This window comes from Dipodomys spectabilis, unplaced genomic scaffold (assembly GCF_019054845.1).
Source record: "Dipodomys spectabilis isolate Male_0828 unplaced genomic scaffold, ASM1905484v1 ptg000156l, whole genome shotgun sequence".
NCBI lineage: Eukaryota > Metazoa > Chordata > Mammalia > Rodentia > Heteromyidae > Dipodomys > Dipodomys spectabilis.
In genome coordinates this window covers 2,954,483-2,968,362 of record NW_024870833.1, presented here as the reverse complement: position 1 = coordinate 2,968,362, position 13,880 = coordinate 2,954,483, and the positions used below count along the sequence as shown (strand labels likewise).

The 13,880-nt window shown below is 32.9% G+C and overlaps 1 protein-coding gene across 1 annotated transcript in view; it reads left to right on the top strand.

Moving 5' to 3' along the window:
• Il1rapl1 (interleukin 1 receptor accessory protein like 1) overlaps window positions 1-13,880 on the top strand; it is a 1,186,632-nt gene that overhangs the window by 689,142 nt on the left and 483,610 nt on the right. The window contains exon 5 of the mRNA XM_042692436.1: window positions 11,657-11,843. Coding sequence (XP_042548370.1) covers window positions 11,657-11,843 — 187 coding nt within the window. The remainder of the gene's footprint in view (window positions 1-11,656; window positions 11,844-13,880) is intronic.

Sequence of the window (13,880 nt, the reverse complement as noted above, 5' to 3'; positions counted from 1 at the left end):
TCAAGTGGTAGAGTGCTAGCCTTGAGCTGAAGAGCTGAGGGACAGTGCCCAGGCCCAGAGTGCAGACCCCAAAACTGACAAAAACAAAAACAAAAACAAAACTCTAAAAAAAAAAACCTGCGTTAGTGGATCAGGTAAATATAGTATACATAATTATATAATCAATCATGTAATTTCAGAATTCTAGAAAGGGTCATAAGATGTCATGAAGATTTTTATTTGACACATGAAAAAGTAGCATACCTAAAACCACAATTCAAATTAATGATTTATTCATTGTTTGTGCTTTATACATTTTACACATAATAAATGGTAGATAATGACATCAGTAACAAAGTCAAATCATGCAGTATATTATACTTCATATAATTTGGATTCCAAATGAATCCATGTCAGTAAAAGAAAGCTAGAAGCAAGAAGCAATGAATAGCAATTGCAAATTAGCCACCAAGGTAGTCAATTACAATTGTATTTAATAGACTACTGAACATGAGGGTTTTCAGACTAGAAGTGATTACAATGCTATTGCATAAATGGTGTGGTAAGAAAGCACTCAAGGAAAAGCTGTCCAGTTAATCATTATGTTATTCTTCGTGTTTGTATGAAGAATAATTGGGGAAAACCCAGCATCCTCAGGAGACAATATAATTGAGGTGAACTTCCACATTACATAAAAGTTCTCTTTCTCTCCTCTCTTTTGTTACTATTATCATAATGGGCTTTTAAAGCAGAAACAGATATTGCAACTGGAATCATGTAGACAGTAAAGCTATTTTCAATTCTTTGTAGCAGTTGTTTCAAATGAGAAGAACATGAAAAATAATTTTATAGTATTGACAGGAAAGTAGTTTTGACAACTGACGCTTGCAAAGTCCCCTATGTAATTAATCTACCTCCCCTCTGGCTAAACATAAGTGTTTTTCAAATGACCCATACTTTTGAAAATACTGAATTTCAAAACGTATGCTCCATGTACACAGCTGTTAACACCCACAAGTATTTAACAATCCAGTTCCAGAATCCCCTGGGTGATTCAGCCATGTAAAATTAAGAAAAGAGAACAGGACTAATAACAGATAAGACCTCATTCATGGTGTTTTAATTATTTTTCTTCCTCCTTTTACATCTAACAATGGTTTCCGCTTTATGCTTCTGTGTCAACTACAACTCTTTCTGGCAATAATATGAGACAAGGTTGACTGAATTTGAAATATATAGGACTTAACTCCCAGAAACGGTGTTCTATTCATATTGAACATTTCTATAAAAATGAGAAGTTGCAAATGGAAAGCGGAAATGTAAGCCTGTATTCACAGTAGGATTAGGAGATTAAATAGGAAAAGCTATGTGATTTATCTCTTTTATTAGATACTACTGAAAAGAGATTAAACTTTTTAAAAAGTAGTGATATAAATTGATATAAATTCCATATATACACCCTGTGATCAAATATTGTAAATAATAAAGGATATGTGTAACAGCATTGTACGTAACTAAGAAGATACAAATATCTAGTGAGACTGACTACTTTAAAGGTTTAAGTCATCACTGCAAATACTAATGGTAATGTCAACACATATTAGATAGGTCTTATCCATCACAGAAGACATTTACATCAGGATACTATTCATTTTTCACAATTCTAAGTCTAAATACCCTTAGAATTTTATGATCAGGCGTCTGAATTTCAGTAATGATGCTACTTGCTCATGGTCACACAGCTTATTAACAAATTCCTTTTCCAGTGTGGAAGACCTTCCTTTCTTGTACTCTTTTTTTTTTTTTAATCACATTTGGATAAAGATCAGACCCCCACTTGTGTTTTAGTTCTAACACATTCATTTATATATCTAAGCTATGATATTATGTTGTACAACTGATACTGTCATATTTTAAAGTATGTTTAAATGTTAAAGGAATTAAATTTATTGGACTATTTCATCTTTTTCTGAAAATGATCTATTTCTTCCAAGTAAAGTTTTTATCTTTATAATCATTTATTTTAATGACTAACATCTGATTCGGAGTAATGGCTATCCTTTCTATCAAGAAAAAAAATCTAAAAATTACAATGGACTTGGATACTAAAATTGCATAGAATAAAAAAAAATAAAACATAAGATAACTGTGAAATGTCCCAAAATCATGTGAACAAAAATTGTTCCGTACTAAAAATTTAATTCTGCTTTAAAATTGAACTCTTTTGCAAATAAATATATAACAGAATAATGTTCTATATTAAGTATGAGCTGCTATTAGTCTTTATGAACTTTTTGCATTGACTTGATATTGAGATGTTTCATAAAAATATCATCTTCATTACTGAGTTTTCAGTACACCTTAATTCATCTAAAGATAGTTCCTTTGATGAAAGGAACTTCTTGAGGAACTTCTGACTATTTTGCTTTATCAATTGAGTGATTGCTGTAGCTGTCAGTGAGCATAGGGTAAAAGCAGATTTGAAAGTAAAATTGAAGATGTACTTGAGGATATTCAGATTTCACATCGATATGATAAATAGACCCCTGGATTTAAAATAACCTGAAATTAAAAAATAAAGATATACGAAGAGGAGAAATGTAGACTTGGCTTTAAAATGTGATTGTGCAAAGGGCGATTCAAAGAGATAATGAAAAAGAGCTTTACAGCTTTAATGAGTGATAATTTCCATAGTAAACAGTTAATCCTTTTTAAGTGTACAAGTCAAGATGTTATGATAAAATATACATAATGTGCATTTTCCCATATTAACTATTTTAAGTGTAGAAAATACTAGCAATATTATATTTGCAATGTTGTACTATTATGACCACTACTTATTTCCAGAATTTTTCAATCATTTCAAACAAAACCTCTGTACCCATTAAGTAAGCATTACAAATTCATTCATCCTCTTATCTCTGGTAACCTCTATTATAATTCTGTCTCTGTAAATTTCCCTATTCTAAGTAAATGATATAAGTGGAACCACAAAATATTTTCCATTTGTGTCTGCCTTATTTTACTTAACATAACTTTATCAAGGCTTATTCATGTTATTATACATAATAGCATTTTATTTTTCTTTAAGACTGAATAATATTATATTTTAGGTATATAACACATTTTGGTTATCCCTTCTTCTATTGACAAACATCTGAGTTATGGCTGCCTATTGGCTATAGTGAATAGTGCTACAATGAACATAGTGTGCAAGTATTTGTCTGATCCTGTTTTCACTGAATTTGCGTAGATACCTTGGAGTGAAATTGTTGGCAGCTCTCTATTCAACATCTTGAGAAACTGCCAAACTATTTCCCACAGAGGCTGTCCATTTTCCATTCCCACCAGCAATGCACAAGGATTTCAATCTCTCCATATCCTTGTGAACCCCTGCTGTTCCTCTTCTTGTTAAATAACAGCCCTCTTACTGAGTGTGAAATAATATCATCTAAAGCTTTTTGTACAATGTTCTTTCTCTGTGTCAGTTTCCTCTTAAAAGAATAAAAAGTCCACAGTGAATTGTTAGCTCAGGCCTGTAATCCTAGCTACTTGGGAGATTGAGAACTAGGAAGATCACAACTCAAGATTAACTGGGCCAGAAAAATTTGAAGAACTCTTCTCACCCTATAAGTGGATACAGTGGTAAGGACCTGTCATCCTAGCTATATGGAAGGCTTAGATTGGGAGAACATAGCTTCAGGCCAGCTGGGGCAGAAAAGTCTTAAAGATTCCTTCTCCATGGGACTGAGCAAGGTGGTGGTATGTGCCTGTTTTCCCAGCAATGACAAGAAGCCTAAAATTGGCAGATCACAATCCAGGTACAACTCGACCAGTAAGTGGGACCTTATCTTAAAAATAATCAGCACAGTAAAGGGCTGCAAGTACAGCTTAGTAGTTGAACGCTTTGGAAAGGATGAGGTTTTAGATTCTAATACCAGTTCTAGCCTTCCCCCAACCCAAAAAATCCTTCACACAATCAACTATTTTGCTTATTCTGTATTTCATGCCTAGCCAAGCCAATAACATGTTTGGTGCTCAATAAATGCATTGACTAAAATAATTTAAACCCCAAGATAGGTATATTAATTCAGCAAATGATGGTTATATTCATCTGTATTCCTTCCCATGACATGATGGGATTAGAGATTTTTTTACTTAATTTTTACAAAGCACCATACTTTCCATTTCTTTATGAATGGGGTGATGTCATTCTTTCTGATGGAAGCATAGAATTCATATATATATATATATGTATATATATATATATATATATATATATATATATGTAATCACATTTTCTTGATCCATTCATCTACTGAGGGGCATCTGGATTGATGCAATATCATAGCTATGGTAAATAATGCCACAATGAATCTAGTTTTGCTAGTAGCTTTAGTGTGGCCTTGTTTGGAGAAAATCATATTAAGTGTAGTAAGCCAGATCCAAAGAAACATAATCTCCATGGTTTCCTTCATTTGTAATAATTAGTGTATGCCTAGAATAATACTAGCAGAGTTCACAATACCCCAATAGCTGTATACATAGGACCATATAAAATGATGCTAATCGAATTATCTCCATGATATGGAGATAAGGGTTTTTTAAAAAAATATGATTTTTTTTCTTTTTTTCCTTATTTTTCAGTGTACTGTTTGCAGTTATTTCTTTTGTCTTTTTTTTTCTCCTCTGGTTTATTTCCATGGTAACTGTTTCTAATTTTGTCTTGTATATAAGTTTATCTGATTTGGGGAAGGGAAGGGAAATCATAGAAATGGGGAGACAAAGGGTGAACTAATGGAACAACAATACTCACTAGACACTGTGTTGGAAATGCACTTTACAACTTGGGGAAAGGGGAGTGGAAGGGAAGAAAAATGGGAGAAAATGAGGGCGGGGGCAAACACTGTTAGACAAGAAATATACTCATTACTTATATAATTGTAACCCCTGTGTACATCACCTTTACAATAAAATACAATTTAAAATAAAAATAAAACACCATACTTTCTCAATGAAGTGCTTAAATCATGTAGAATGAGAAGATATCAAACAACAACCTAAGAAATGTGATGAGAATGAGATAAAGGAACTGGAAAATAGAAAATTAGGAAGTGGTATAAAAACTAAGCAAGATCTTTCTTTTTTTTTTTTTTTTTTTGCCAGTCATGGTACCTGTCCTTCAGCTCTTCAGCTCAAGGCTAGCGCTCTACTGCTTGAGCCACAGTACCTCTCCTGGCTTTTTCTGTTTACCATGGTGCTGAGGAATCAAACCCAAGGCCTCATGCATGCTAGGCAAGCACTCTACTAGTGAGCCACCTTCCCAGTCCAAAGATCTTTTGTGTTAACTTCTACTTGGAGTACCAATTTGTTGTCATAAGCATGGTCTTTGAAGGAGGTGGCTGTGATTCTCTTTTTTGTTGGTGTTGTCAGTCATGGGGTTTGAACTCAAGACCTTGGGCATTGTTCCTGAGCTTTTTCACTCAAGGCTAGTGCTCTACCACTTTGAGCCACGGCCCCATTTCTGGTTTCCTCCTAGTTAATTAGAGGTAAGAGTCTCATTGATTTTTCCTGTTTGGGCTAGTTCAAACTGCCATCCTCAGATCTCAGGCTCCTGAAATCTTAGGATTACAGGCATGAGCCACTGTGACTGACAGTGATTTTCTTTAGAACACATTTCCAGCTTGGATTTCCATATCCTCCAAATACACTTATGTTTCCTTCTCTTCTTTCCTTCCTTCCTCATTTCCTCCCTCCCTACCTTCTTTCCTCCTTTCTTCCCTTCTTTCCTTTCCTAATCCCTTCCCTTCCCTTTCCTCTGTCTCTGCTTTTCCTCTCTACCATTCTTAGAATCAACAGAATGAAATTTAAAAGTTCTCATGTCCCAAAATACTTAGGCAGAGAAATACTGGACTCAAAATGCATATGCTCAGATCTCCTTAAGTCCAATAGTCTCAGAATATGAAACTAGAAAAAATTAAAATGGTAAAATTATATTGATCATTTTCCACCAAAAGGAGATAGATAATGATTTTTACACTTACAGTTAGCAGAAGTCTGTAGATGAAGTGCAATTTGCCACATAAATGAAAAAAAATGGAATTTCAAATGGAAGGCAATAAACCAGCATTTTTAGGTCTGAGCTGTTCCATGGTTTTACTCAAATCTTTTCACCAAGGGCTGATTCAACCACAGATAAATCAATAGGTACTTTAGAGTGCTTCTGAAAGGAAAAACTAATTTAAACAAACCTTACATTTAGTTTCAGTATTTATAAGTCTAATGCATTTAAAAATAGAACATACGAGACAGGGGCCATTCTTCAGACATCACCAGAAAGACCAAAGGGACAATAAAATATAAAAAATTATGGAAGGCTTTAATAATAGAAATATGCACTCCAAATACAATTTAAGACTTAACAAACCTGAATACACTATTAACTCCACCATCTAAACCTTGACATTTTCTGATTCCCTTCACTTGAGTATCATGTCTAATAATCAGACCCTATAGTCAAATTCTGCTGCTCTCCTGGGTTTATCTTACTTATCCAAAGGTTTGTGACACTTCAAAAATATTATGTGCTTTCTTTTTTTGTAAAAAAGGAGGACTGAGCCTCAATAAAAGAATACCAGTGTGTGTTGAAGTAAACCATATGAATTGCAGAAGCATAGAATGACTTAATCTTCTAAAAGCATTGATCAAATCTCTGACTTTCTTATTTAGCACGTCATGAAGTTAAAAAATGGTCAAACATTATGGAAATGTTATCATTTCCCTCTGGAATGAGAGAATTAACATAATATATAGGTCAACTCTTTAGTGATGGTGTTAGAGTATGTAGTTTATCCATTTTGTTAGTGGTAATTCAGTTGGAGGAAAAGAGAGACCAAATATTACATATTAGGTGTGATTAGAGAATAATTGTAACCTATTATACTAAGACATTGCATAAAATGCTTTTTAATACACTTTCTGAGCTAATGAGATATATACAAAATATCTTCCCCTACACACAGAATTTTCTGCCTGACTTCCTATCTGCTCTACCCAAATTTCCACACTTTAGTCTGTATTTATGACAAGGTAGTCATCTTTCAGAAACAAAATTTGAGAATCTCTGTCAGAATCCAATTAAAAATTTCCCTCCCTTTCAAAGTAGCACTTGACTTAAAATTTATAGAGGATTTCACAGTATACTACTCAGTTCCAGTATCTGTCCTCAAGGAATTATTTATTTTATTTGTAATCACTTATTGTTTTCTTATTTTTAACAAAATATATGTACTAGTTCCCAATTCTTTTACTGAAATTGAGTAGGAATTTTCTTCTCCTTTCTAAATCAACTCAATGCCAAGCTAATCATTATTTTTACAAATATGTAATATTGTATATCCATAGAAGGAGAAAAAGACCTGCAACTTACTCCATTTTAGCCTTCTTGGATTTTAGGCCTAAGTTTTCACAAAAATCCAGACTGTATCTTATTTGGTTTTTCTTAAGACATCCATGTTTTGGAATATAAAATAATATATAGATAATTTAGAACTAAGAGGTAGTTAAATTTCTTTTATTTTAAATACTTCTAGCTATATATAAATATTATATATATTTATATACTATATATATAAATGTAAACACATATTTATTGAGATTATATACATCTATGATATATAGAAAGTTTATATATATTAAACCAGTGCAAATATTTTCCACTAGCTTGTAAAGGGGACCAATAAATTACAATTTATATGTCTGACTTCCCATCCTATTTCTGCCACAAATTAGATAATAGAACTTGGACAATAAACTGATTTCTTTAGTCACTGGAACTCTCTGCTATAATATCAAGACATTGAAAGAAATAACTGAGTTGTTTGTACAATACCTTGTCTATACTTGCTATGTTTTATATTATTACCCATGTCAGAGAAAGTGAGATCCTTTCTATAAATTTCATATTAATATTTTCTTCACTGAAAAGGATAATTTTGTGACGACTCTCAGATATAAACAGTTCTGTTCTCTCTGCATGAATGTATGTCCTGTCTTGCTAGCCATTTTATAAGCATTGAAACAAGCAGTCATGATTCAACTTTTTGCCTAGACAGTATCCCATCTGTTATAAACAAAAGAAGCCAAATAAATAAGTGCTAATGATTTTACCGTAAGTCCTGTAGGAGCACTTTCCCTATCCCATCTATGACAGACCACTTTGTTTCCCTGACAGCAGATTCATAGCCATCATACCACAAGTTTGATGGTTGTGGAATTCATTCTTTGCTTTGAGTGTGTAAATTCTCCTCTAGGGTATCATTTGTTTATTAATGTGTCATAAGTTGCTTGCTTCCTATTAGCTCTAACAGTAAATAGGACTACAGCATTGGTTGAATATTACTTTATTTTTAGCTTTCTAAATCACCTCCTGATGAACAAAAACAGTAAACATGCATTAAAACATTGAAAGTAATTTGAAAATAGTGCTATCCTGTGGAGATTGAATTTCTAGACATTACCAGACAGTTGCAAATCAGCTAGAGATTAAAAAGGCAGATAAATGAGTAGATCCAAGGGTAAGTCATCTGGAGCCATTTTCTGGAGATTAAGGGTCACTTGAATGTATAAAAAGAAAATGTGCAATGATTAGAATCCAGAATTCCCTTCAACTTCAGTCATTCTTGTCCATCCCACTCTGAGATCCCAAGTGAAAATTAAAAACACTTACCTGGTTTTCTATGCTTCACACTAATTACATATCAAAGAATGGAAGGCATCATCAAAAAAAACAGTGTTTTTTTGCCGCAAAACGGAAAAAAAGATTTGAGAATAAAGGAAACAATGCTAATAATAAGGTGGAACACATACTGAGCGCCCACTCAAAGACAGGTAGTATTCTAATCACTTTACACGTTTTAGTCTTTAATATTATGTTCTCCTTATACAAATGAGTGAAAAGAGGCCTAAAGATCCAAGTATTAGTGTCTTTTTCCTTATACAAATGAGTGAAAAGAGGCCTAAAATCCAAGTATTAGTGTCTAGTTCTCAAAAATTATGAGTAATTTTGTTGCAATCTGATTACTGACATTTGGGAATTCTTCCTCTATCCTTCTTGTATAAAAATTATCTGGTATCTAATATGATATGCTACAACACATAAGCAAAACAAACAGTTCATATAGCAAAAAACTTGAGATGCTTAGATCTAAAAGATTTATGTGGAAGGTTCAAAATTAAGAATGTATTGATTTATTTCCTAGAAAGTTCTTGGTTCCTTAAAAATTCTAAAGAATTGGAAAAATAGGTGTTATTCTAAAGCGTAAATATTTTCTTAAGGTGTTGTTCAATGTGTGCTAAGATAGTTAATACTTTAACTTATATAATTCGTTTCTGACAAAAATATCATACAAAGAGCCTGGAAAGAACATGCTCTAGTTTATAGCAGAATAAAATTAATAAATAATGCATGAGAAATATTGCTGGCAAGCCCTAAAAGGGCTGTCTTTTTCACTTCAGTGTGAAGCTAGAAGTAAAATTTAACATACCTTATTCTTTCTCAAAGATGTTTCTTTTCCATTATTTTCCATGCTGAAAGATTTCCTCTACCTTTCATATGCTCAACTAAGAAAAAAGTTCTGCATCTTTCATACCTGTTCCTTTGCTTCCTTGTTGTCATATTGGTTTGATTTCTTAAATATATTTTGAATATGAACCCCTTCACTACCTCCACCCAATAAAGAGTACCCTTTTGGAGTCACCATATTTTCTAAAATGAGTGCAGTTGCTTTACAATTTGTTCTACTTCATTTAGTCTTGTTTTCCATACAATCCATTTTTCTCATAACAATCAGGGAAATCTTCTCTACAATCCATATTTTATCATACTATAATATAAAGTCCCAATATTGACTTTCAGCCTGATGCTTGTGCATATTTCTAGTTACTGGTCTTTTATATATATTTCATAGACAAACTATAGTTTCTGAAACCAAGGTCTCTTAAGGAATTTTGCAGTTTGTTAAGGTTTTTCATTTCTTCTAGCCTTTGTGCATATTGTTGCCTAAAATAACTCTCTTCAGAATTCAAAAATATTATTTTTGTTATTTACTTCAAATACTTGTCCAACATTTCATTTTAGCATGTCCACTAATGTGTACAATGCATTTGAGTAACTGTTAAACTTTCATTCCCTTTTACAAGACAATTCAAATCTCATCATGTATGAGGCCTTCATTTTTCTTTCTTTGAAATCACTTTGGTTATCTCTTTCTCTTTACATATATATATATATATGTTATTTATATATTGTTATTGTAAAAATTATTGTAAAAATTGTGTACAGAGGGGTTAGAGTTACATAAATCAGTAGTGAGTACATTTCTTTTTAAACAGTATCCTGCCTTCCCTTGCTCTCTCTCCCAGTCTTGTCCTCCTGCCCCTACCCACAAGTTTCAATCGTGTGCTTGTACATGTTTTCCTGAATTCTGAGAGGCTGAGGACAGGAAATCTATTTTTATTATTCTAGAAAAATCCTTGAAAATATATTTAGAGATGTTTTGTGAGATTGACTAATATTAAATGGTTAATGGGTTTGCCTATTAAGTATATTAGATTCACTTTTTCACTAGATAGTATAAGAAAATAGAGATGTCTACATTCCTTAAAATTCTTCAGATTTTTCACAAATGTTTATTTTGTTATTCCGTGTATAACACTGAATAACTCAGATACTTATTTCTAAATTACTTGTCTTCTGGCTTTGTTGTGGCCCAATGATGAGACTCAAATAAAGAACAAGCAGTTGGACACTTAATAAATGACTATTTTTTTAAAAATTGTGAATCTGGCATTTTATTCTTTTCTCAGTTTCTACCCTAGTACAATACATTATATACTTTCAGAGTTCATTCAATGTCCAGACACTTAAATAGCAAGCAGAAGTGGTATGAATTATATTAAAATTTCATTTATTCAGAGCTCTTCCAAAATAATATCTGAGCATGATTTCTATTCTCGGGTATTCCAAGTTCTAAACCTGATCTAGGATCCAGCAAAGTAAATATAAGATGTTGATTTAATGATTTGATTCAGTAGAATCTATCAGGAAGGAATTGTCCTTATGTAACATGGTAGAATGCTTCTCTTGACAACATGGTATCCCAGTCTCAAACCAAATGGATATGGACAGTTAAAAAGTATGATGTTTCAATACTTTTATCAAATATTACTTCCTGCCTAGATGCATCAATAACTTTAACTCTTACCATGGCAACCACTATTGTAAGAGCTGGACAGAATTATTCTTGTCCTTCCATTGTACTTAATAGGTCAGCTACATTTTACTTCTCTGTTGAGTTTGCCAATTTTAGCGGAAATTTAAGCATGATTTCCTTCCCAACCTAACTCTTCCTTTATTCTATTTTCCTAGATAAAAATATCTTGAACACTTTTCAAACTGATCCTGGCTTTATGACTGTTTCTTTTTCTCAGAAAATGTAATAAACATGGTGGACAAAGTGTTGTATGGTTTCCTGACAAGAGGCAACCCTATAGAATAAAATCAGTTACACAATGGAGACTTTACTTCTTTTTATTCTGAATGAGTTAAATTCACTCCCTTGGAAGCACTCACTTTTTGTTCACAGTAGGTCACCATATTTATTCTGCTTTGTTACAGGAACTCTACATATTGTATGAAAGTATCCATCTCACTGACAGTGGGAGAAAATGACACTGGACTCTGCTACAATTCTAAGATGAAGTATTTTGAAAAAGCTGAACTTAGCAAAAGCAAGGAGATTTCATGCCGTGACATAGAGGACTTTTTGCTACCAACCAAAGAACCTGAAATCCTTTGGTATAAGGTATCAATTATAGATGATTTTATTGTTTATAAATAGCTTAATGTGAGTCATATTCTGGGAGAAATAGGAAAAAAATTAGATTGATGGGATATAGTTAAGGTCGATCTTCCTAGAATGTTCTGACAAGTTTTGCTGTTTTTAAAAATCACTGGTTTTAATAAGTAAAATATTATTATAGGTATTCTGTTATAATAAAATTTTCCTGTTTATTTGTTGTAGAACTTTTTCTGCATCTATTATAGTTGAGATTGATGATTTCTGGAACTAAACTATGTTGAACACTCATTTTAGGGTTCTTTATATTAGCAGTCCATAATGTTCACAAATATTCCCAAATTAAGGTGGCAAACTATTTTAAATGAAACATTCTATTTAATGGAAACAACTTTGTTCATATTAAAAAAAGTTTTAATATATAAACATACTCATCTTAAAGAAACATTATCTGAGAAATTTCTTAACATTGTAAAATACTATCAGACTATCTTCAAGACAAAAATCATTTCATCTTAAAATAATCTACCCTCCTTTTATCTATCACATCATTAATTTTAACTGACATTCTAATTATTTAAATTTTAAGTGTACAAGGCTGCATAAGATTTTTTTCATCTTGAATGAAACAGTATAGCTATGTACTTGTTGCTCATGCCTGTAATTCAAGCTACTTAGAAGGCTGAGATTCGAGGATCATGGTTTGGAGCCAGCCCAGGCAGAAAGGTCCATGAGTCCATTATTTCCAGTTAACCTACAAAAGGCCAGAAGTGGAGATGTAGGTCAAATAATAGAGCCCCAACCTTGAGTGCAAAAGCTAAGGAACAGTCCACAATCCAGACCCTGAGTTTAAGCCCCAGTACCACCACAGACACAGACACACAGACACAGACACACACACACAGACACACACACACACACACACACACACACACACACACACACACACACACACACACACAGAGTATAGATGTGATAAAAATAAAACCATAGGGTATTTTCTGTATGGATTAACGATTTTACTGTATAGTTTGCTGAAAATAGGACCTTAAAATTTTTAGCCTTTTAATTACTAGTCTACAAATGCCAATATCAAAATGTTAACTCTTAAAAGTAATTACTCATAATTCTCTTATCAGAAATTAAACAAGAAATCTTAGCAACTTTAAAAACATTTTGCCACAATTAATCAGTGTCCCCATTTCAGTAAGTTTGTAAGAATTCAGAGCTTGTAAGGAAAGTATTGACGTATTTTTTTTTTCAGTTTGTCCTTTGGTTTTTTTTTTTTTAGGTGCAGTCGTGGGGCCTGAACTCTGGGCCTGGGTGCTGTCCCTCAGCTCTTCAGCTCAAGGCTAGCACTCTACCACTTGAGCCACTTCCGGCTTTTTTTTTTTTTTTTTTTTTTTTTGCTTATGTGGTGCTGAGGAATTGAACCCAGGGCCTTATGCATGCAAGGCAAGCGCTCTACCACTGAGCCACCTTCCCAGCCCCCTTTGGTCTTTTTTTTATCCTAGATGTTAATGGCTCTGAAATACCCACCCCAAACTGTTTTCAGTTCTGTGCAATGCTTTATTTTTTCCCTGTTTATACTTTAGTATTGCTAATCATTGGAAATCTATTGGCCTGTCTTCCACAAGCAGATTTTTAATAAAACTTCGAGGGGGCATTGTGTTAGAGCAATTGAGCACAAAATTTCTAAAAGCAAATACTTTTCAAATTCTCAGATGTAGACATTCAGTGTTGATATATACAACTTCTTCACTGTTTGCTAACAAGTTGGTTTTAAGAACTGTGTATCATTTATTATCATTTTGCAGAGAGAATCTCAAAATTTGCTGAATGATGAGTGACTACATATCCTCACAGATACGTAATTAAAAAATAACTGGTCTCATACTGGTTCTTAAATCAGATTTCTGTCATCACCACAATCATTTTGACCTTAAGCTATAAAGGCCATTATAATGAAATGGTGGGTGGAGATAGAGTGTATGTAGAATTTAAAAGCTTTCTGACATTTTATTTTTTCCATAGCCAACATAT